General features: G+C 36.0%; 1 protein-coding gene and 1 pseudogene across 5 annotated transcripts in view; both read right to left on the bottom strand.

Annotated features, from left to right (window-relative positions):
* MAP2K4 (mitogen-activated protein kinase kinase 4) overlaps positions 1-25,988 on the bottom strand; it is a 124,481-nt gene that overhangs the window by 18,012 nt on the left and 80,481 nt on the right. For all 4 annotated transcript variants that reach the window (XM_033184515.1, XM_033184516.1, XM_033184519.1 and 1 more), the window contains 3 exons: positions 17,937-18,056; positions 15,110-15,161; positions 12,024-12,151 (listed from right to left, as the gene is read on the bottom strand). In XM_033184515.1, the coding sequence (XP_033040406.1) occupies positions 12,024-12,151; positions 15,110-15,161; positions 17,937-18,056 (300 nt within the window). The remainder of the gene's footprint in view (positions 1-12,023; positions 12,152-15,109; positions 15,162-17,936; positions 18,057-25,988) is intronic.
* Positions 8,608-11,128, bottom strand: LOC117067679 (annotated as a pseudogene). Its single transcript, XR_004430823.1, has one exon. The product of XR_004430823.1 is annotated as a dynein light chain Tctex-type 1-like (transcript).

Below are 25,988 nucleotides of genomic sequence, written 5' to 3' on the forward strand. Positions count from 1 at the left end.
GGAGAGAAAGGAAGAAAACTTGAAAACATAAACAATTACAAGGTCGCCAGGTGCGGTGGCTCGCGCCTGTAATCCCAGCATTTTGGGAGGCCAAGGCAGGCGGATCATGAAGTCAGGAGATCGAGACCATCCTGGCTAACACGATGAAACCCCATCTCTACTAAACATACAAAAATCTAGCCGGGGGTGGTGGCAGGTGCTTGTAGTCTCAGCTACTAGGGAGGCTGAGGCAGGAGAATGGCGTGAACCCGGGAGGTGGAGCTTGCAGTGAGCTGAGATCACGCCACTGCACTCCAGTCTGGACGACAGAGTGAGACTCCGTCTCAAAAAAAAAATTAAAAAATAAAAAAGTAAAAAAAAAAAGAATTACAAGGTCACATTTGTGGCAATGAGTGACAAACAAACAAAAGAGACTGTCTTTGATTTTTAAAAGACTTTGTTCGGCAATGAGATCACTTGGACACAGGAAGGGGAACATTGCACACCGGGGCCTATTGTGGGGAGGGGGGAGGGTGGAGGGATAGCATTAGGAGATATACCTAATGTAAATGACAAGCTAATGGGTTCAGCACACCAACATGGCACATGTATACATATGTAACAAACCTGCACGTTGTGCACATGTATCCTAGAACTTAAAGTATAAAAAAAAAAAAGACTTTGTTCAGTGGATGACGCCATACCACAATATATTTGAGACACAAAAGCAAAACAAGAGCTAAATTTATCACAATTATTCCACCCATACTTCACAATAAAGCTAAATTTATCACTACACATATGTGTAAAGATATTTGTCTGTTAGTCATTTGTAGCCAAATTAAAGCACTACCAAGACAGTAATATATTATCCTATCATATGTACAGCAGAAATCATTTTTAGTAATTTCTGTGAAAGGAACATCTTTACATTTCCTTGAAATTAGGGACCATCTAAATGATGTGTCAGGGACAGGGAAGAGAGAGAGAAGGTCTTGGTGGCACAGAGTTGACAATGGATCCTTCGCCAAGTCTGAGAGTAACTGCTATTGAAAGAAATGTCCACAGAAGCGTAACAGTTGACTGTATTACATTCTCTGCCTGTGAGCACCAACTACTTTAAAGACTTCTGTATATTGCTTTGAGCATGAGTACTGTGCTGCATACAATTCACTGTAAGCTATTTACTTTTTTTTGTTGTACATATATGTATTTGCCTGTTAAGGTACACATTAAAATCCCAGATATTCAACCAAGAGAAAAAATACTCCATCCAGCAACATCAAAATCAACATTTTCCCCAAACTAGTATGGAACATTCCTTAATCCTGACCACATTCTGGAGCATAAAACATACCTTGTTTTAAAAGATGGAAAGCATGCAAGGCATGTTCTCAGATCACAAAAAAAATAAATTAGAAATCAGTAGCAGGAAGGTATCTGCGAAGTCTTCAAATATTTGGAGATTTAACAACACACCTCTAAATGACATATGAATCAAAAAAGTCTCAAGAAATAGTTAAAAATTTGAAGTAAATGAAAATGAAACTACAACTTATCAAAATTTGTGGGATATAGCAGAAACAGTGCTCAGAAGAAAATGTACAATGTAAAATGCATACATTAGAAGAGAAGACATCTCAAATCAAAGCTACTTTATAGCTTAAAAGATTAGAACAAAAGAACAAATGAAACCCAAAGCAAGCAGGAGGAAGAATGTAAGAAAAAGTAAAGTGAAGACAAGTAAAACAGGAATAGAAAAATAATAGAGAAAAGTCAAGAAAACCAAAACAGTACTTTGGAAAGATCAATAAAATTGACATACCTTTGGCTAGACTGACCCACAGAAAAAGATTCCAGTTACTAAAACCAGAATGAAAGAGGGGACATTACTACTGTTCTTACAGAAACAGATGAAATAGAAATATTTTGTGAAAATGAAAACCTACCAAAAAGAATATCAAAGTGTGAATAACCTTTAAACCATGTTACTTAATGAATGTTATTTAAAAACCTGCCCAGAAAGAAAAGTCCACACCCAGATGGGCTCACTGGTGAACTCTTTTCAAATATGCGAGAAATAACACTAGTCTTACACAAAATTTTTTTTCAAAAAAGTGAGAGAGGGTATGCTTCCCAACTCATTTCATGAGGCCAGCATAACCATTTTTGAAAACCTGACGAAGTCATTACAAGATAATAGCCCTTGTACACAAAGACACAAAAGTAACAAAATAGGTGCAAATCTAATTCAGCAACATACAAAGAGGTAATGTATCATAACCAAGTAGAGTTTATCTCAAGAATACAATACTAGCTTAATACTTGAAAATCAATGCAATGCACCATTATTTATAGAATGGAGGAAAATAATGTGATCATCTCAATAAATGTAGAATCAGCATCTGACAAAATTTAAAACCCACTAATAATAACAGAAATAACAACATACTAAGAGAAGAAAACATCTTCATTTCCATAAAGGGCATCTAAAATAAGCAAGAGTTAACATCATACTTACTGGTGAAACATAGAACACTTTCTTTTTAATTAATATTGGGCATAAGGCAAATATGTTAACTATCATTATTACTATTCAGCATTATACTGGAGGACCCAGCCAGTATAGAAAGGCAAGGGGGAAAACAAGCATTACCTTTATTCACAGACACAGAAAATTCCTACTGAGACTAATAGTAAAACTAAACTAGCAAGGTCACAGGAGCCAATGTTAACACATGCAAAGCAGCTGTATTTCTATATAATAATAGCAAGATATTGGAAAATATTTTTAATTCCATTCCCAATAACCGTATTCTAAGGCAAAAAGAAATCGGAGACAGGTCTCAATCAATTTAAAAGTTTATTTTGCCAAGGACAAAGGACATGCCTGAGAGGGAAGTCTGTGCCTTTCTCCAAATATGATTTTGAGGGCTTCAATATTTAAAGGGGAAAAGCAGGCAGCAGGGGAAGAGGGAGGATGTAGTCACATTACTGAATCCGTATGTTGCAAGAGAAAAGGAGCAAGTACGGGAATAGTCGATTATGTATTTCTCTCATCCTTAGTAAGTCAGCACTTAAACAAGATAAGATGAACAGAGTAACTACCTGTGGAGATATTTAACACTTTATCTGTAGCTATCTGCTTAAGAACAAAAGGAAAGGCAGTTTTTTTTAATATCACTCAGCTTTCAGCTGAATTTTTTGTTTTGGCATAGTAAATCGGGGTCCCAAGTTTTTATTTTCCTTTCATAGTATCACAAACCATGAATTCCTTAGAAATAAATGTAAAAGGTCTTCAAAAGCTGCACACTGAAAGCTACAAAACATTGCTGAGAGATGGCAAGACCTAAACGAACAGAGGAACATACCAGTTTCTATTCTGCAACTGTTTTAACTGCTTTTAAAAAAGGCATGTCTGTAAACATTACAAATAGTAACCATTATGTGCTTTGCAATGTTATGTAATAAAAAGCACTCCTCATACATGAAGAATGCATGTCTAAAAATAGTTGTAGTCTGAATCTAATCATGAGGGAACCATCAGATATTATAAGAATGCGAGACTTTCTGAAAACACTTCCAAAACCACCAATGTCACAGAAAAAAGAATGATCAAGCTCAGTATGTATTAAAATAAAGAATGTAACAACTAAAATCAATGTGGAATCTTAACATGACCCTGGATTGACAGCTAAAAAATAGTTTTTTTGACATATGGGAAATCTGAGTATGAACTATGTATTAGATAATACGGAATGAGTATTCCTCATCCAAAATCCTCATCCAAAATGCTTGGAACCTGAGTGTTTCGATTTCGGATTTTTTCAAATGCTGGAATATTTGCATGTACATAATATCTTGGGGATGGGATCCAAGTCTAAACATGAAATTTATCTTTCATATACACCTATATATATAGCCCAAAGGTAATTTTATACTGTATTTTAAATAAATTTGTGCATGAAACAAAGTTTGTGTACACTGACCCACCAAAAAGCAGAAGTGTCACTCTCTCAGCCACCCAGGTAGACAATCTGTGGTTGCTGGGCATCACCATCATTCCGGACTCAGAATTTACATGCTATTAACAAGCAATCATTATGTTACACTTGTTCACACATAAATACTTAACAGGAAAAAATACGATGTATCATTAATACAGTGAAAAACAATGGGTTCTGGGGAACTAAGCAGCACAGCAGCATCGCCAGAATACCCGCATCAGCTGTTAAACAGCAGCAACAACCAACAGCTGCAGGCTTTCAGCCTCCAACTACCATGCTGTGTTTTGATTACAAGGTTACTGGACGCTTTTTTTTTTTTTTTTAGGTGAGAAGAAACATCAGAAGCATCTGAGGGGCCAGAAGTGGGTCCTTTAGTAATGAGGAGGCATTCTGCTAGATGGCTTTGTAAATGTTTCCTCCCAAGTCATCTAACTCATTAACAATGGTTTTTGTCTTAGAAGTCTCTCTTCAACTTTATAAACGGACACGATTTCCTGTTGTGTTATGAATGCACACTGCTCTAATCCTCTAATATTACACATTTTCACCAAGAGCATTTTTTTTGGGGGGGGGGATGAGGGAGTTTGTTTCCATTTATTTTTAGTTTTAGTTTTTAGTTTCTTTCCTTTTTATTTATATATGTTTTTTGAGATAGAATCTTGCTCTGTTGCCCAGGCTGGAGTGTAGTGGCACAATCTCAGCTCACTGCAACTTCTGCCTCCCAGGTTCGAGCAATTCTCATGCCTCAGCCTCCTGAGTAGCTGGGATTACAGGCGTGTGCCACTGTGCCTGGCTAATTTTTGTGTTTTTAGTAGTGATGGGGTTTCACACATTGGCCAGGCTGGTCTTGAATTCCTGGCTTCAAGTGATCCGCCTACCTTGGCTTCCCAAAGTGCTGGGATTACAGGCATGCAACACCGCATCCGGCCTAATTTTTGTTTTTTTAAAATTTTTATTTTAGGCCCAGGATTACACATGCAGGTTTGTTATACAGATAAACTCATGCCACAGGGGTTTGTTGTACAGATTATTCGGTCACCCAGTTACTAAGCCTAGTACCCAACAGTTATTTTTTCTGATCCTCTCCCACCTCCCACACTCAAGTAGGCCCCACTGTCTGTTTTGTTGCTCTTTGTGTCCATGTGTTCTCATCATTTAGCTCCCACTTATGAGTGAGAACATGTGGTATTTGGTTCTATTCCTGCATTAGTTTGCTAAGTATCCTTAGATATTAGTGGATGGCCTACAGCTCCAACCATGTTACCAAAAAGGACATGCTCTCATTCTTTTTTATGGCTGCAGAGTATTCCACAGTATATATGTACCACATTTTCTTTATCCAGTCTTTCACTGATGGGCATTTAGGTTGATTCCGTGTCTTTGCTATTGTGAATAGCACTGCAATGAACATATGTGTGTATGTGTCTTTATGACAGAATGACTTCTATTCCTTTTGGTAAATACCCAATTCCAGTAATGGAACCGCTGGGTTGAATGACAATTCTGTTTTTAGCTTTTTGAGGAATCACCACACTGCTTTCCACAATGGTTGAATTAGTTTACATTTCCACCGACAGTATATAAGTACTCCCTTTTCTCCATAACCTCACCAGCATCTGCTGTTTCGACTTTTTTTTAACAGCCATTCTGACTGGTGTGAGACAAATCTCATTTGATTTGCATTTCTCTAATGATCAGTGACACTGTGTTTTTCATATGCTTGTTGACTGCATGCATGTCTTCTTCTGAAAAGTGTCTGTTCATGTCCTTCACTCACTTTTTAATGAGGTTGTTTTCTTTCTTATAAATTTAAGTTCATTATAGATGCGGGATATTGGAACTTTTTGAGATGCAGAGTTTGTATATATTTCCTTCCATTCTGTAGGTTGTCCGTTTAATCTGTTGACAGTTTCTTTTGATATGCTGAATGTGTGCTTTTTCTATGGGCATTTCTTCCTCGGTGTTAACGTCATCTTCATCATCACTTGACTCAGAACCATTTCAGCTATTTCATCATTGGTCAATAAATGAAAAACTGAAGCTTCATTACTTGGTAATAAAAACTTCCTTGATATCCACTTCTTTCAGTTTACTGACAGACTCGAAAGATGTATTTTTTACATATAAAAGGAGGTCAGATATCATTTTTTTCTCACTTTAATATACAGAATCCATCCAAGTCACTACCTTGTTCTTCATCATCATCATCATCATCATCATCACCACTGAATAGTCACAGGCCAGAGGTTATGCCAAGCATGCACAACTGCGTCTTACGTCACTGCTGGCCGAGTCCTGGCAACAGCATATATGACATCCTTCATGCTAAATGTCTTCTGCAAACCTTCCACACCCACACCTTTGTTCACTGCTGCTAGCATGATGTTCAAGAAAGTGTTTTATATTTACCCTTCACTGATCTAAGGATATCTTGGTCACACGGCTGAATTAATGAAGTCACATTTGGGTGAAAGTACATGGCATAAACATTAATTTTTATGAGAATTTTGGTTGCGGCATAAGGAGAACAGTTGTCAATGGGTAACAAAATCTTTCAGTCTTCTTTCAGTCCAGCTTCCCTGCAATGAGCATAAGGCACCGGTATAAAACGTTTATGAAACCAATCAGAAAAGGTATCCCGAGTGATCCAGGCCTTTTGATTAGCATAATAATGGACTGGTAAGACATTTACTTCCTGCAAACAGGAAGGATGCAAGATTTTGCCTCCTACAGATTTATACCTATACGCGTCTACTGCATTAACACATCCCGTCCGTTTTTCTGCCCTTGGCATCCTTAAATCCTGCAGGGCCTGTCTCATCAGCTGTAGTGTCTTTCTGGGGCAATAATGCCAAAACAGTGGTGTTTCCTCAGATTATACCTGTTCTGATGTTGACTTTTCATCATCACTATCCCAGGTGAACTCATCACTGAAGTTCTCCACTGCTTCACGATCAGCAGATGCTTTATCACCAGAAATCTTTAAAAAGTGAATGCTATGTTTTTTCTTAAATTTCTATAATCAGCCTGTTGAATCTTCACGGTTCCCTTCAGTTTTCAGGTCATCATGGTAGATGCTCATTTCATGACGAGCATGGCATCAAGTGGCATGTGTTCACTGCGAGTCTGACAGATCCATTCTTTCAATTCATTATCAAGATCTTCATTTTCAGCTATAGGTGGTGTTTTTCTATTTTTTGGTAACTTTTGTTCATCACTTTCAGCACAGAACTTCAGCAGTTTCTCCTTCTGTTTCTTCAGGTCATATATGGTGGTCATACCAACACCACACTTTTCTGTAAGACATTTCGCACTTATACCATTGTCCAGTTTCTCTAACAGCTTGACTTTCTGTGCTATAAACATAAACACTTCCCCTTTAACAAACTGCTGTCTCTCTAGGGGTATCTGCAGGCCTCTTTGACATTTTCAACATTATCTTTAAGCTACTGAGCAAAAAATGAGCAAACAAAAAAATATATATATATAATGAGTAATGTACAGGTATGTCTTGGCCCCATGTGGGGTCTAGTGTGGAATCTGTCATTAGCACATCTGACCTGCATACATGCCATTTTATTACCCTTTGTAGGCATGCTTATGTGGGGAAAATCTGGGCATGTGTGGAAAAGATATATTGCAGCTAAAGGGGGCTACAAGGGTCTTTTATACCTTGGGAACACTGCATAAACAAGGTGTGGTGCACCTGCATTTTGAATGTGACCCATCGCATAAGGTCAGGTGAATTTTCAACTTGGGTCATACTGGTGCTGGTAACGTTTCATATTATGGAGCATTTCGGGTTTTGAATTTTTGGAATGGGGATACTCAAAGATGACATTCTTGTTTGTTTTTTTAGGTGTGGTAATGATATCATGGTTATGTAGAAGAATGGTCTTTTTCTTGGGAGATATGCACTGAAGTGTTTAGAATAAAATGCATGACATCTGCAACGTACTTTCAGGTGGTTTGGCACATCCATACCCACATACAGAAATTGTCTCGTGCTGCAAAACAACATTTTGGTCAATGACAGACCACATATACAAAGGCTGTCCCATAAGGTTATAACGGAGCTGAAAAATTCCTATCTCCTAATGACACCATAGCCCTCATAACATACAGCGACACATTACTCACACTTGTGGTGATGCTGTTTTACACAAACCTATTGCACTGCCAGTCATTTAAAAGTGTAGCACATACAATTATGCACAGTACACTATACCTGATGTCCTTCTACTTATTAAAAAAAAAGTTCACTATCACACAGCCTCTGGCAGGTCTTTCAAGGAGGTATTATGAAGAAGGCATTGGTACCAAAGGAGATGACAGCTCCCTGCATGTTACTGTCCCCGAGGACCTTCCAGTGGGGCAAGATGTGGATGTAGAAGACAGTGATATTAACGATCCTGCCCATGTTTAGGCCTAGAATGATGTCTTAGTTTTTAACAAAAAAGTTTAAAAAGAATAAATAAGTGAACAGAATAGCCTTATGGAATAAAGATATAAAGAAAGAAAATATTTTTGTACGGCTGTAAGTGTCTGTTTTAAGCTAAGTGTTAATACAAAAAAGTTTTTAAAATGTTAATTAAAAAGTATATAAAGTAAACAAGTTACAGTACACTCAGGTTAATTTATTATTGAAGAAAAAATTTTTTATAAATGTCGTGTAGCCTAAGTGTACAGTGTTTATAAAGTCTACAGTAGTGTCCTAGGCCTGCAAATTCACTTACCACTCACTGACTGACTCATCTAGAGCAACTTCTAGTCCTGTAAGCTCCATTCATGATAAGTGCCTTCTATCAGTGAACCATTATTTATTCTTCATATCATATTTTTTTAGATTTGAATAATTTTTTCTAACAAAAGTATAAAGTATGGAAAATTAGTGTATTTGAATCATTTCAGAGAGGATAGCAAGTTTCACACTAGAAGATTTCAGATTTTAGCACCTTTGTAAAGAAATATTCAGAGTGACAAGTGGCAACGCAGGCTGCAGGTGACCTACAGGGTCATCTGAGTTTAGTACACAGTTCACGTAACAGTGCAGTCATTTGTTTTTTTCCTCTACATTTTGAGAGTGCCACAAAACAGACTTAAAAAGAACGAGAAAAGAGTTCACTGAATTCATAGCTGGTGTTAGAAGATGAACTACCGGAGGAAGGTCATCGGCTGGACTAGGAGGTCCAATACCCAGTCCAAAGGCACCAACGATGCAGTACATGGTTTTACTCTCCCATCGCACAGTGCAGCTCCTGTCAGCAGAGCTGTCCCAGAAGCAGAAACTTGCCGTGTGTAATGCAGCTGCGTTCTTTTGCATAATTACACAGGTCACAATGTATTTCAGTGGTTCTCCCAGCTTGGTGAGTTGGCTTGAAGTTTGTTCTACTACATTTGTGGTCCATGATTCACTTTGCTGTGTTGATAAGCGTTACCACCAATTGCGCTTTCTATAGCCTCTTCTACAATCTGCTCAACTCATCAACGACAAAAGCAGTCTCCTCTGCAGCCTGGTAGTCTTCCATCTTTCCTCCGCAGTGCTGCCTCTACCTCCTTTTTGCCATATTTTGACCTATCTTTTTTATATTCAGATACACAAATAGTTACCGTTGTGCTATAACTACCTTCAGTATTTAGTACAGTAACATGCTATATAGGCTTGTAGACTAGAAGCAACAGGCTATATCATCTAGCCTGTGTGTGTAGTAGGCTATACCATCTAGGTTTGTGTACGTACACTCTATGATTTTGCACAACAAAATCGCCTAACGACACACTTCTCAGAACATATTCCCGTGGTTAAGCAACATAAGACTGTGTACCTATATGAGGGTATGGAGTTGGGAAAATGTTTACAGGAAATCCATTTATGGGAAAATTTCTGTGTAAACTCTACATTTTATTTACTTTTTTATGTTGCACAATCTAATGAGTAATCCTAAGTCCTGTAGACGAAAGACAATTATAAATCTCAAATAAAATGATATACCTCCAACATGTTTTGTCAATATTTGAAGAAAAGTCAAACCACTTGAAGGCTTTTAAAATTCACATTAGGTTCTTGTCTATTTAAATAGGCTTTGAAAGAATGAGAATGGACAGAAGAATTTCGTTTGCTCCAGTAAAGATTAGAGGCGAAGAGTTTATCAGCCTTTGTGTTCCACAGATGAAGGTCAGCAGGAAAACAGAAGTCTTACATCTCCTGGGCCTGCAAAGCATATCTCTGCACAAGAATGAGGAACGTCTGTTTTAAAGAAAGTCTGCATCTTTCTTTAAAAGCTGAATTCAAAGTATTCTACTTTATCTGGGCTTCAATTGCATTTTCAAAGCCTGCTTCCATCAAATATAATTCTTAGTGTCACACAACAAAAAACATTTAGTCACTGTTAGTATTGAGACAAGCCCTAAAACTGTAGATAACAATTTCAGTTCATTCTCAGGGTATCCTTAATAAATATGTAAATCACATTTCCCAGTGCTCCATGTCTAATTATTTTTATTTCTTGCCTTTGAAACTATTATGCCATTTGTCCCTAGTTATCACGATAACAAATGATCTTCCAAACTGAGTCAAGAAATCTGCCCAGCCAGTCAACATCCACAAACACCAAAAGTTTAAAAGAAGGTCTTACCACACAGGTTAGGTGTCTACCCACACACACACACACACACACACACCCCTTTTACGTGTTCATCTGAAGAAAAAGTGATATGGGAAGATATAACAAAACCAAAAGAGGACTGAAAAACGTAGTAAGTTGAAATTTGTAGTAGCACTAAGCCTATCCATTCACAAACAATATATCACAAACAATACAGAACACCTATAATATCTAGCCTGTGACTCTTACTTTTTTATTATTTATAGCACTAGATTTGAAAACATATATATCAAGGAGGAAACAAAGAAAAAGAAAAATTTTATTCAATTCTAAGCTTATCTTTAGTTGAAAAGAGCCTGCAAAGATGGAAAGAAATGCTGCTGGCAGGAAGGCCTCAAGAAACAACCACAAAATCTTACATGTCGCATTTGTTGTTGTTGTTGTTGTTGAGACGAAGTCGCGTTCTGTCGCCCAGGCGGGAGTGCAGTGGCGCAATATTGGCTCACTGCAAGCTCTGTCCTGTGGGTTCACGCCATTCTCCTGCCTCAGCCTCCCGAGTAGCTGGAACTACAGGCGCCCATCACCATGCCTGGCTAATTTTGTTTTGTATGTTTAGTAGAGATGGGGTTTCACCATGTTAGCCAGGATGGTCTCGATCTCCTGACCTCGTGATCCTTCTGCCTGGGCCTCCCAAAGTGCTGGGATGACAGGTGTGAGCCACCGCGCCTGGCCTGTGTCACATTTAGTAGTGTGCTGGTCCCCAAAGAACCATGGCAACATTAAAGAAAGACATCAACACCTCAGGAAATGTCTGAAATACAGACACTAAATTCTTATTCAAATATAGATCAAAATCTAGGCTGTAGGAACACTGTAGGCAAATATACTGGGGTAAGATGAGTGTGATATCTATGGATGGATAGTGTACATCTGTCTCTTTGCAGGAAAAGACTCTCCAGGTTGCAAAATACTGAAGGCCTCGACTTCTGCATTTGTTGGTGTACTTCATCTACCCCAAAAACAGGGACTGACAATATTCAAAACATAGAGCTTCAGACTCTGTAATACATAGTGAATTCTGCTATGAACCCAAGGCTTCCCATTTGTCTCACTAAGGGATGGTAGGAACTTTCTGAGAAGTTACCATCTGCTTAATGAGTTTAATTGAATATAATGAACAAACAATAATCAGAGAAGACCACAACTGGTAAATACCAAATAAGAGAAATAAAGCAAGACAATGAAAACAGGAGCTGACTGGGATAATTTAGCAAAGTTTCATGGAGATGCTAGGACCTGAGCATGGGCCTAAGGGTAAGGGAAATATTCTAGCAGTTTCATGGTAAAATCGCATGACTAATGGTCAGCACAAAAGAACACAGGCTCTCTGTGCAATGACTATGAAACAAGAAGGCCTGGACTTAACACTTACTGCCATGTATGGCCTACAGCCAGCATCTCTTGTCTTGGCAATAGAGTCCACAAGCTGTCCACTGATGCCAAAGTCACAGAGTTTAATATTCCCACTTCTGTCCAGAAGAATATTGGAAGGTTTGATATCTGCAAGACATAGATATCATTCAGTATACAATTAGCTTCTTCCTAGGTTACATAAGGCCTCACTTTAAGCAAAAATATTGAAAACACTTAGACAACGTAAGTGGTCAAGTCCTTAAATTCAGATATATAAGAAGTAAAGCATCTTCACTTATCACATACAATAATTACTCATGTTTTAAACAAGTAGCTTTAATAACTATAATTGTGTAAATGTAACAGCAAAAGTCATTTCACGAAACATCTTATTAATCTATAAGATATAGACAGGGATTGATTTTTCTCTTAACATCTTCATATTTGTAAAACAGAAAAAACAATGGTTTTCTTCTATTGAAAATGAGAAAGGAAAACAATTTTCTGAATGCCAGTGCTTAAAAACTGAATATCAAAAAAAAATTTCACAAGAAATTTAGGCATTAAATTGTTTTCAAAGGGCTTACAAATTGATTTATTTAGTTCAGATTCATTGCATAACAGTCAAAATATAAGGAATGTCAAATCCCTTTCTCACTGACAATCAAGTCACTACCAGTATGTGCCAACTAATTCTCTATCCATAGCTCAGTCCTTCTATCCATGTCCTTGTCACCACCCTGGCTCAATGAATAAAAAGTAAGGTTTTAAAATACAGGATGCAGAAAACATCTAAATGTAACTCAGAAGGTGATCCACAAAAAAATTCAGTAAAGATCTCTTATCATGATTGAAACAGCTGTGGGCCTATCAAAAATCCATTCCTAACCATCCATAATTTCTTTTCTTTTTTTTTGAGACAGAGTCTCACTCTTTTTCACCCAGGCTGGAGTGCAGTGGCGCAATCCCCACTCACTGCAACCTCCGCCTCCCAAGTTCTATCGTTCTCCTATTTCAGCCTCCTGGCTGGGATTACAGGTATGCGCCACCACATCCGGCTGATTTTTGTATTTTTAGTAGAGATGAGGTTTCACCATGTTGGCTAGGCTGGTCTCAAACTTCTGACCTCAAGTGATCCAGTTGCCTTGGTCTCCAAAGTGCTGGGATTACAGGTGTGAGCCACCACGCCCAGCCCCATCCATATTTTCTAACAGAACCTGTGTTTTACTGAGTTATCTCTTCTCATCAACAGCCATACCTCCAAATCCTAGCTATTGGCTGGTGTAAGTTTTATAAGGGTAGTCTCATGCTTCTTGATAGTAGCTGGTTTAAGGGCATGAGGCAATTCTACTGAATGAGCCAAGAAAAGGTATTAGAAAGGTATTGAATATGTATCTAATAAGGGCAAGATCACTGTTTACACAAATCCAACATGCTTTAGAGAAATTTCAACTTATAATACCAATTAAAAGATTTCTCTCAATTTAGAAACATCCTCTAATGTGAAGAAACAACAGACAGATAGTGTGCATTTCCATATTCCTCACAGAGCTGCACAGCATGAGAGCACCTCTTCTTCAAGAGGCAGTCACATCTAGACATGACAGTGGGAACTGCTCTAGCTGTTACTACCCCGAGGACAGAGTTAACACATGGAGGAGGACAGAAGCAAAAGGAGCAAGCTTGACTCCTAGTCATAGTGTGCTTTCAGCCACCCCTTCTTTGGATTTTTTATGACAGATAATGAATTTCCTTGAAGTTTAAAGAGAGTTATCAGGATTTTCTATTACTTATAATCAAAAGCACTGACTCCAACAAAAAAGCTAACTGATCCTAACTGATAAAAGACAGCTATAAACTCATCACTTTATTTAGTAAGAGAAAAACAAAAGTTACTTTTGAAGATTTTTTATTTTATTCAACTACTTCCCAGGCAGTACCTTGGTGCTTTACTGCAGTCACTAAGTATCCCTAAGGTAACTAACAAATGCCTCAAAGGTGCTACTCTCACAATTATAAAACACAGCTAATGAAGAAGGGGAAAAAATCAAGACAAGAAGAAGAAGAACTACAAGAGAAACAAAGAATTTTGTCTAGGGACCTAACTCTACATAATTTTAGGTCAAAAGAAAAAACAGTATTATTTCTAACAAGCATTAAGCCAAACAAAATTAAATAAAATATACTGATGTTCAAGGTTCACTAATTTCAGTGGTCTAGTGTCAACCACAAACAAAATAACTTAAATAAATGGCCCAATTACTAATTTCTTTAACCACCAGAAATTGTCTCCCAGAATTAGAAATTTTTCACTTCTCTTGATTTTGACCTTTTACTTTTCTTCCTATTTACTGTCAGGCTAAATCACACTGTTATGTACTGTCTTAGGTTTTTCCATTACAAATTTGCTGAGAGGTAGTGACCCGGTGCGTTTCCTCAAAGCCAGCACCTCATTACCCTGAGTCTAGCACTGTAATAAGTAAAGCAAGCATTTCATCTATTTGCTGGATTAAATTCGGGATTCCCACAGGGTTACTACTTATCTAGGTTTGGCCTTCAACTACATCAAATGTTTCATTTGAATATGTATCTACTAAGGGCAAGATCACTGTTTACACAAATCCAACATGCTTTAGAGATATTTCAACTTATAATACCAGTTAAAAGATTTCTCTCAATTTAGAAACATCCTCTAATGTGAAGAAACAACAGACAGGGATAGCGTGCCTTTAAAATGCTTGACAGTACTATCCCTCAGATTCTTCTTTGAATGTCCACAGGACCACCTCGATGCCTTAGTTGTATGCAGAAAAACATTAATTATCTATCAGGCAAACGAAAAATTATTTTTCAACTAATAGTAGTAACAATGTGCAGCAAAATCTATTTCAGTTTCTAAGTCCAACATACTAAGATAGACTGAAATTTATTGAATCCCAAAGAAAAAAATAGTAATAAGAGCTTTAGAGTACATAAAGCATTTTTTGCTAAAAATACGAATATTTTAGGAAAGTTTATACAGTGACACTGTAATTTTCAGTAACTGTTTCATCAATTAGGAGAAAAAAGTTAATTTCTATTAAGCAAATACCAATCCACACCCACCTCTGTGAATGATTTTCAAGTTTTCTTTTAAGTGGTTTAGTGCTTTCACAGTCTAGGGAGAGAAAGAAGAGGCGGGATAAGCAACTTGTTTCTTTTTATTCAAACAGCATAATAGTTGAAAACAAGTAATACCCCATGTAGTCCTTTGCATACACTTTAAGCTTAGTATTTCAATATTCTGTCATTTCTTGTTATCCAAAGATACTGAATAATTTCAGATCTAAAAGTTTAGTTGTCTTTATATGCTGTTCCCTGATGGCTAAAACAAACAAACAAACAAACAGACAAACCCAGTAACTTAGACTTATAATTTAATAATTCATTTAAAATTTTATCTTTTTTTGTATCTCCAACCTAAAATTTCCTTGTATTTTTTTTCCCTTTTCGTTTTGAGACTGGGTCTCGCTCCCACCACTGCCTCCCAAGTAGCTGGGACTACAGATGCATGCCTGGCTAGCTTTTTAAATTTTTAGTAGAGACAAGGTTCTAGCTATGTTGCCCAGGCTGATCTCAAATTCCTGGGCTCAAGTGATCCTTCTGCCTCAGTCTCTCAAACTACTGGGATTACAGGCATGAACCATTGTGCCTGGCCTCTAACATGTTCAAAAATAAAAACAGGACAACAACGATCACTGAGCTAGTTCCATTTCAACTAAGAGTAATAACTTGCAGCAAAATCAATTTTAATTTCTAAGTCCAATAGTAAATAAAAAGTTTTCTAAATTCTCAGTTCCTCACAATTATCCACCCTCATTGGTTGCTAAGCCTTCAAGGTGATTTTTGAAGAGCTAGTGTAACTCTGTTCACTAGTGTAACTGTGGGAATTTATTCTGTTGCCTGGTCACTGATCATGATCAGAATATTACACATTTATTCAGGAAGGGAAAAAGAGAGATACAACCTCAAACTAAAGGAGAACTAAACAACAGGCCAACCATTTGCTGTAAGATGAAGTCTTTGCTGATGTCAAGCTGCTAGGTACGAGAAATGTAGAACACATAAATGTGTTGTGAATAGCTATGCTTGTGTGTTTGCTGGTTTATTAATTAGCAAGAAAAGACTAAACACAAAATAATTTTTTTTTTTTTTTTTTTTTTTTTGAGACGGAGTCTCGCTCTGTCACCCAGGCTGGAGTGCAGTGGCCAGATCTCAGCTCACTGCAAGCTCCACCTCCCGGGTTCACGCCATTCTCCTGCCTCAGCCTCCCGAGTAGCTGGGACTACAGGCGCCGCCACCTCGCCCGGCTAGCTTTTTGTATTTTTAGTAGAGACGGGGTTTCACGGTGTTAGCCAGAGATGGTCTCGATCTCCTGACCTCGTGATCCGCCCGTCTCGGCCTCCCAAAGTGCTGGGATTACAGGCTTGAGCCACCGCGCCCGGCAACACAAAATAATTTTACATGTGTGCTTAGTATATATAAAATGATCACCAAGTCTTGACTAACACAATATGGAATAAATCATTTTCTACAATATATTCTTTATATTGCAATATATAAAATAATTTTCTGTTTTCTAATTTCATGGTCATCCTGTCATAGAGTGGTTAAGAGCAGGGTTCTGGGATCATGCTGCCTGAATTTAAATCATTTGCCACTTATAACCGCATACACTTCAAAGCACATTAATTATTTCATCTGTCTATGCTTCAGATTATCATCCATAAAGATGGGGTAACACTATTTACCACAGACAGTTGCTATGAAGATTAAATGTCACAGTTTGATGCAAATAAGCATTTAGTAACCATTAGCTATTGTCATTTTTCTATTATTATAATTATTACAAATAGTAACAAGTTTCAAGATACCACTGGTTTAATATATTGGAGAGAGATGGCTAAACTAATCATTGTAAAATTTCATTACCCAGCTAAATAATGAATAAGTTTCTAGTCTAAGTTAGCTTCATTTTATACAATTATTTTCATAAAATTTAAAAATAAAATGATTTTCATAAAATCTTTTTATGAAATTATTTGAAAGGGTATATATATCTTGGTGAACTACATTGGAGGGGTAGTATGCAGGTAAGGAAGAACTGGGAAATTACATGCAACCAAAGTATCTATTTTACAACTTCCTGTATGATTTAGTTTATATATCAACTAACCTAGAACATGCCATTAGCTCAGATTCTCAGGAGTTTCTAAGAATCTTATGAATTTTGCTCTATGAAAAGTAAATTATGTTTTTCCTTTAGGAAAAAAATGTACATACATTTGCCAACTTAAAGATTCAGAGCAAGAAACAAAGTGATCAACCAATTTACTTTCAAAACTATAAACACATATGTAAAAAAGTACTTATTTTCTTTTTTGGTACTCTGGTGAAAGTGAATTAACCAAATTTAGTAGTAACACTGGTCCCTGAAACTGCTAGTCAAAATTTTAGATAGTTTAGATTGAATAACCAAAATCTTAAATCACAGTAAACATACTTTGTCCAAGGGCTTCAATTATGGGGCTTCAAAGAGACTGCCGTGATTCTGATTAATTTTGGGATAACTGTGCTAATATAACCTATTTAAAAATAGTTAAAGCAACAGGAAAAAATGAACAGGAAATTGCTTTTTCTAGTTTTATTTACAGAACAGTCTGTTATGATTCATTGAGATTCAAAGGGAAAGAACATTGGCAGTATTTATCGAGACCATTATGACTACTATTGTGCTAACTACCCCACAGAAGTAACTTTGTCTCTGGTTATTCACTATGCATTACTTTCAGGAAGGTACTGTGCGTGACACTCAAATATGTGCATTCAAAACTCCAGCAGCATCTCTATATAACTATATAAACAATGAATAATTTAAAGACCAGGTACTTACTGCTAAAGTGATTTTGCCTAAAATTTCTTCTGGAATAACATCATCTAATACACTATATACATATTTGTAAAACTTATCAAACGAGGTAGACATGAGTTCCATACAGATCCAACAGTCACCCTATAAAATAACAAATATCTGTTATTCTTACATATCTTAAATATCACCTTGCCTTTACTTAAAATGTAAATATAATAGAAAGGAGCAATCTTATTCTTGCTTATTTCATATCTCAAACTAGTAAAATTTTTGTTTTCTTATTAAAGCCTTCAACAGATTTAAATACAAACAATGCAGTTAAAGCCAATTTTCCCCACTCTTTAATTGCATGGACAGGCACAGGCTTACACAGAAAACTTCTGTGCTTTTATGAAAATTTCAAATTTTGCCAAAATAGAAAAAAAATAGGAAATATGTAGAAAACCATTCATTCTTACTAACAATGAAGATAGATGACAGTAATCTTAAGAGACTACATAAACTTCTTAAATTAGCCACAAAAAAAAAGAAAGCAAAGACAAAAATATATAAAGTAAATCCCATGCCTCAAGACCCTGTTCGAATGCCACCTTCTCAGCGAGGCCTACTTTAACTGATGTAAAGCGTAAGTCATCCCACCAGGCACTCCCTGTCCTGCTCTGTTCTGTAAAGCCTTCATCATCCTCTAATGTAAAGTGTAATTTACTTATTTTTTATGTTTGTCATATACATTCCCCACTAGAATGCAACCTCTGCCAGAGCAAAGACTCAATAAATACTTGTTAAACGACTGGATGCTGGCTATAATTAAACTGAATCATTCAAACATTTCTTGCATTATAGATTGTTTTAAACCAATTTGACAGCAATTTGAAAATAAAACAGAAATAAAGGTGTTGATACCATTTTACAGAATCATCCTATGTCTGGGAATGTAACTGAAACAAATGTTCCACAAATTACAAAAAGAAAAAACAAAACTAGAAATCGATGAACTATCTCACAAAAGGGAATACTACAACATTAAAGAGATTATCTAAAATCAGTATTTTTGAAAATGAATATAGTTCATGAGAGAGATTCATGAGTCATGAAAAAATAAAAAATAAAAGCAGATACCATGATTATAATAAAAGTACAGGATACACAGATGAACAAGAACTACAAAGTACGTTACAAAAATGAAAATACTATCAAAATGATTTTTAAAAATTACCTTAAACAGTTCTGTATGTTGTTGCTTATTTATAAATACAGCAAAGATTTTCTACCCACTAATATCGTATCCTTCGATTATATAATAATTAATCAATTCTATCCTTGGATTATATAGGAGATTAATGCCTGTTAAAAGTAAAATTACTTGTCCAGAACAATACACTTACCCATGAATAGAATCCAGTGTCCCTAATGTTTCTCTTTTATCAATGTTTACAACGCACTCTTACAACAGGACCACTTTCTAGAATATTCACATAGCTAGCTACATGGCTATACATAATATGTTTTTGTAAAGCATATTTGACATAGTAAACTTTTACTTATTATTTCTGCATTTAAGTCTTTCTTCTCTGTAAACCTCTTTTTCTTTAGAGAGAACTGTGAGAAAGGCTATCGTGAAAGATCGAGTAACAGCCTCCACCCAAAATAGACATAGCTTTATTTTAGAGACACTATCTAAATAGGTTTACTAAAAATTTTTATTAGAGACATACAGCACATTTACCTCATCCACTTATCAAAACAGTAGAAAGAAAGAACCTCAATAATACAGCAAAGTGAAAAAAACAACAAAAAACAACAAAAAAAATGACATTAGGAGTCTGAAACGCCTGACATTATCCAAACTCTCCTACTTTCTACTTTTATAAGCTTGGGTCTTCTCATGCCCTCATCTATGAAATGAGACTGCCCCACCGTCCTCAGTGGATTGTGATAAAGGGCAAATGAGTTAACATATGCAAAGCACAAACTAAAGTGCCTGGCAGGTGCTAAAAACTATAGTTACCAAATGGAAGGGAGAAGGAAGGGAAATACAGGCAAACAAAAGAGAAAGATGGACATGGGAGTGGGAGAATAAAGGTAAGAAGTAAACTGAGAACTGAAGATGAGAAGGGGGGACAGAAAAGAGCAATGAGCTCCAGAGAGAGACGACTTTGTAATTTTTAAGGAACATAACCTAATGTAACCTTCTTATCTCTCTGACAGTTCCTTTTGGTCATACAAAGAACAAGACAATGGTAATGAGCTGAATTTAAAAAATGAAATGCCCCGAGCGGTCTGAAAAAGTAGTGACAGCAGCATGAACTGTCATGCTCAAGCAGAAAACAGGATGACCACAGGTCTGAAATGCAGAAGCTAATAAATGTGGGTTTATTGGGGGAACAAAGCTAGAGAATGATGAAAAACTCAACTACTAAGGTAACATAAGGGTTCCTAAAGATTCATTTATAACCAATAACATACACCAATAATAACTAATTAGAAAATAAATTTAAAAAGGTATCATTCTCAATAAAAATATAAACTAAGTCACCAGGAAATATATCTAATAAAATAGGCAGAACCTTTATGAAAACAAATATAAAATGTTACTAAAGGACATAACAACAACCTGAACAAATGGAGTGGCAGACCATGATTACAAATGTGAAGACTCAAGATGAGAAGCATGACAAATTCTCCCAAATTAATCTAAGAGTTCAGTTAAATTCTAATTAAAATTTTCAAGGACCTGAACAAACTGACCCTAAAGCTTATATTAAAGTAGAGCCAAGAATAACTAAGATAATTTTAAAGAAGAGATACTGACCTACTACACAAAGACTCACAAATAAAAGGTAAATACACCAAAGAAACAGATGCAAAAGTTCATGCACATACAGAAATCTGATATATGACAAAAGTTAAAGTAAATCATAGTAAAAGAATGCATTATTCAACGAATGCTGCTGGGACAACTGACCTTCCATATAGAAAAAAATTAAATTCTGACATCAAATCATTCACAAATATATATACAAAAACTCCCAAATGGATTTTGCAAAAAAGCAAAAGTTTTTTTTTTCTAAGAGTTCTCCATGACTTTTATGTGGGAAAAAATTTTTTCCCAAGAACACACATAAAAACAACAAATCACAAAGGATAAGACCTGTTAAATTTAACCCCATTATAATGAATACTTCTGTATAAACAAGGAGAACATACCAAAAGTTTAAAAATGAGAGACAAAAGCATCTATTTGGATGTAAAGAAACAAAAGATCAGTATCCTGAATAATAAACAGTTATGCTAAATTAATTAGGGAAAGACAAAACTTAGTAGTAATTATATCAAAGGCAATTAAAAAAAAAAAAAAAAGCCTAAACACATGTAAAAAATTCTGAACCTCACCAATCAAGGAAATGCAATTTTAAAAGTGAGATACCATTTCAAACTGCCAAAAATTAAACATTTATTATCAAATGTTAGTACAGACCAGGTAAAAGATCTGTGACAGTAAATGCTGATGGTATACTCAATAAACATTCCCCCTTTCCTCTGCACAATATACCTAGCTAAAAATCTACATTTCCCGGTCTTTAAATGTAAAGAAAGACAGCCACAGAGGTATCAACACAAAATCATTGGTTCATGGCTCCAGGAAAATCCTTTTAGTTCTTCTCTTTTTTTCCCCCCCTTCGTGTGGACATGATAGCTGAACTCTAGGAGCCAACGTGGACCAAAAGGTAACCGTAACAACTGAAACCATACGCTACTAACAGTCAGGAATGACTGATACCAAACACAATTCTCGATACAGAAACTTTGGTGGAAATGTAAGTCAGTACTCCAGCTGGAGACATGGGTATCATTAAATTTAGCAATTGTATTTCCAGGGACATATGCTGAATAATCTGTAACCTAAGTTGTCAAGGAGACACGAAAAACAATTCTTCATTTTTGTGCTGTTTATAATTGTAAAAAATTAGAAGCAATCTATGTTAGGATTATTTCTAAAAATAAAACAAAATAGGGCGTATTTAATCATTAGAATACTACATAGTTAAAATAAATTAACTCTATATATTATGAATCTATATTTACATAAATCTTGAAAACTATGTTGAATAAAACTGTTGAATAAAATGTATAATAGAGAATGCATTTAGCATTCCATTTACTTAAACTGTGAAAATACAGAAAGCAGTATTATGTAAAATGTAGGGGAAAATGCCCATATGGATGACCTAAACCAACAAGCAAGTTAAAGGAAACACTCAGGGTAGTGATGAGATTTGGAAAGGGAAATGTGATGAGGGCTTTAAGTGTATTTATAATATTTAAGGACATAAAGAGTAAATACGCCAATATAGGATTTGGGTGGCTATTTCTCCTCTGTAATTTAGTCTATGTTTAAAATATCTCACAGCTTAAAAAGAACATGGACCACCTTAAGAAACAAAGAAACAAAAAAGCATATTAAGCAAAAATAAGGAAAAGGAAGAAACCACAATCAGAATGAATCCCCCCCATCAAAAAATAAAAATAATAATAGAAAAGCAATACAGAAAATCATGTAACTGAGGCTGCACACAATGGTTCATGCCTGTAATTCCAGTGCTTTAGGGGGCCAAGGTGGGAGGAAGGCTAAGGAGAGGCCAAGAGTTTGAGTTTAGCCTGATCAACAAAGCGAGACCCCACCTCCACCAAAAAAAAAAAAAAAAAAATTTAATTAGCAGGCTGGTGGTAGCGCATGCCTGTAGTCCCAGCTACTCAGGAGACTGATGTGGGAAGATCCCTTGAGCCCAGGAGTTCAAGGTTGGGTTGAGCTAGGATGATGACACTGCACCACTCCAGCCTGGGCCACAGAGCAGGACCCTGACTTTAAAAAAAAAAAAAGATAAGAAAAGAAAATCATTTAACTGAGAGCTAGCCAGTTCATCGAGATGGTCAATAAAACTGATAAACCTCTAGCTGGACTAATTGCGAAGAAAAAAAGGAGACATAAATTACCGGTATCAGAAACAAGTGGCAGGGAGGGAGGGACAGGGAAGACAGAAGTAACACACTACAGACTCTACCAATATTAAAATAATAAAAAAGAAATATGAATAATTTTATTCCAATAAATTTGATAATTTAGATGAAAGGGATCAAGTTCTTCAAAGAAACAAATACCAAAGATCACTCGACAAGAAATACGTAACGTGAACAGAACTCTATCTTCGAAAGAAACTGGATATTCAGTCAAAAATACTCTTACAAAGAAATTGCCAAGTTCAAGTGGCTTCACTAGTAAATTCCATCAAATAGTTACAAAAAAATAATACCAATTCTATATAAATTCTCCCAGAAAATTCAGGAAGAGGAACTATTTCCCAACTCATTCTATGAGGCTAGCATTACACTGATACAAGTCAGACAAAAATAAGAAAACTACACATCAATGTCTCTCACAGATACAAAAATTTTAAATGAATTTTAGCAAATTAGCTAATGTTAGTAATTTAGCAAATTGAATCCAATGACAGATAAAAAAGACAATATATCATAACCAACTGAATTTCTCCCAGAAATAAAAGCTATGCTTAGTATCAGAAATCAATCCATATAACTTACCATTATTAAAACAACCAACAAACCATACATCTCAAAAACATCTCAAGGCTCTGGAAAAAGAATCTGACAAAAATCTAACATCCATTCCTGACAAAATCTCTCAGCATACTATGAGTAAAAGGAGACTTCTTTAACTTGATTAAAAACAAAATTATTAAAACCCCACAGCTAATATCACATTTAATGATGAAAACATGAATGCTTTCCCTCTAGGATCAGAAAAAAAAACAAGGATGTCTATTCTCACCGTATCTATTCAACAGCATACTGAAGGTTCTAGCCAGTGCAATAAGGCAAGACAAAAATAAATAAAGGAACTAACTGGGGAAGAAAGAAGTAACTCTCTATTCACAGACAAAATGATGATCTATGTAAGTAAATCTGAAGGCAGCTAAAAAAGCAACTGGAATTTAAGTTTCGCAAGGTTGCTGCACACAAGATCAATATAAAAAAAATCAAATAATATTGTGCATATTAGTCACAAGAGAAAATTAAATTAAGAATATATATTATAGCATTAAAAATATTATACACTTAAGGGGGACTCTAGTAAAAAGATGAAAGACATACAGTAAAAACTATAAAATATTGCTGAGAAAAATTAAAGAAGATGTAAAATAATAAAGTGAGATGCCACAGCAAAGGGTTAATAGACTTAATATTGTTAAGATATCAATGCTCCCCCCCATAGACCTACAAATTTAGCAAAATCCCAATCAAAAATCCCAGCAGGTTTTTTTTTTTTTTTTGCTGGTTTTTTTCAGGTCTTTTTTGGTAGAAATCGACAAGAAGATTCTAAAATCCACATGAAAACAGAAAGGATATGAAAGAGCCGAAACAACTTTTCAAAGAACAAAGTTTAAGGACCAACACTCTCAAATCTGAAGACTTTCTATAAAGCTAGAGTAGTTGAAGGCCATGTGAGATTAGTGCAAAGACAGACAAACAACAGATCAATAGAACAGAGCAGATAGTCCAGAAATAGACCCACATCTATATGGACAACTGATATCTGATAAAGGTGCAAAGGATATTCACATGCAAAAAAAAACCCATCATTATATAACTCTCGATATATATAAAAACTAACTCCAAATGGGTAAGTATAAATGTGATACCTAAAACTATAAAACTGCTAGGAGAAAACATAAGAAATAATCTTAAGTGCACGCTTGAGTTAGACAAGAGCTCTTACATACAACATAAAAAGTACAATACATAAATTTTAAAATTGGCCCGTATCAACATTAAAAACTTTTGCTCTCCAAAAACACTGTTAAGAATATATATATATACAGAAATAATACCACACATCTACAGCCATCTGATCTTTGACAAACCTGAGAGAAACAAGAAATGGGGAAAGGATTCCCTATTTAATAAATGGTGCTGGGAAAATTGGCTAGCCATAAGTAGAAAGCTGAAACTGGATCCTTTCCTTACCCCTTATACGAAGATTAATTCAAGATGGATTAGAGACTTAAATGTTAGACCTAATACCATAAAAACCCTAGAAGAAAATCTAGGTAGTACCATTCAGGACATAGGCATGGGCAAGGACTTCATGTCTAAAACACCAAAAGCAACGGCAGCAAAAGCAAAAATTGACACATGGGATCTAATTAAACTAAAGAGCTTTTGCACAGCTAAAGAAACTACCATCAGAGTGAACAGGCAACCTACAGAATGGGAAAAAATTTTTGCAACCTACTCATCTGACAAAGGGCTAATATCCAGAATCTACAAAGAACTCAAACAAATTTACAAGAAAAAAACAAACAACCCCATCAAAAAGTGGGGAAAGGATATGAACAGACATTTCTCAAAAGAAGACATCCATACAGCCAACAGACACATGAAAAAATGCTCATCATCACTGGCCATCAGAGAAATGCAAATCAAAACCACAATGAGATACCATCTCACACCAGTTAGAATGGCAATCATTAAGAAGTCAGGAAACAACAGGTGTTGGAGAGGATGTGGAGAAATAGGAACACTTTTACACTGTTGGTGGGATTGTAAACTAGTTCAACCATTATGGAAAACAGTATGGCGATTCCTCAAGGATCTAGAACTAGATGTACCATATGACCCAGCCATCCCACTACTGGGTATATACCCAAAGGATTATAAATTACTCTACTACAAAGATACATGCACACGTATGTTTATTGCGGCACTATTCACAATAGCAAAGACTTGGAATCAACCCAAATGTCCATCTGTGACAGACTGGATTAAGAAAATGTGGCACATATACACCATGGAATACTATGCAGCCATCAAAAAGGATGAGTTTGCGTCCTTTGTAGGGACATGGATGCAGCTGGAAACCATCATTCTTAGCAAACTATCACAAGAAGAGAAAACCAAACACCGCATGTTCTCACTCATAGGTGGGAACTGAACAATGAGATCACATGGACTCGGGAAGGGGAACATCACACACTGGGGCCTATCATGGGGAGG

This window comes from Trachypithecus francoisi, unplaced genomic scaffold, assembly GCF_009764315.1.
Source record: "Trachypithecus francoisi isolate TF-2019V2 unplaced genomic scaffold, Tfra_2.0 Lachesis_group20, whole genome shotgun sequence".
Lineage (NCBI taxonomy): Eukaryota > Metazoa > Chordata > Mammalia > Primates > Cercopithecidae > Trachypithecus > Trachypithecus francoisi.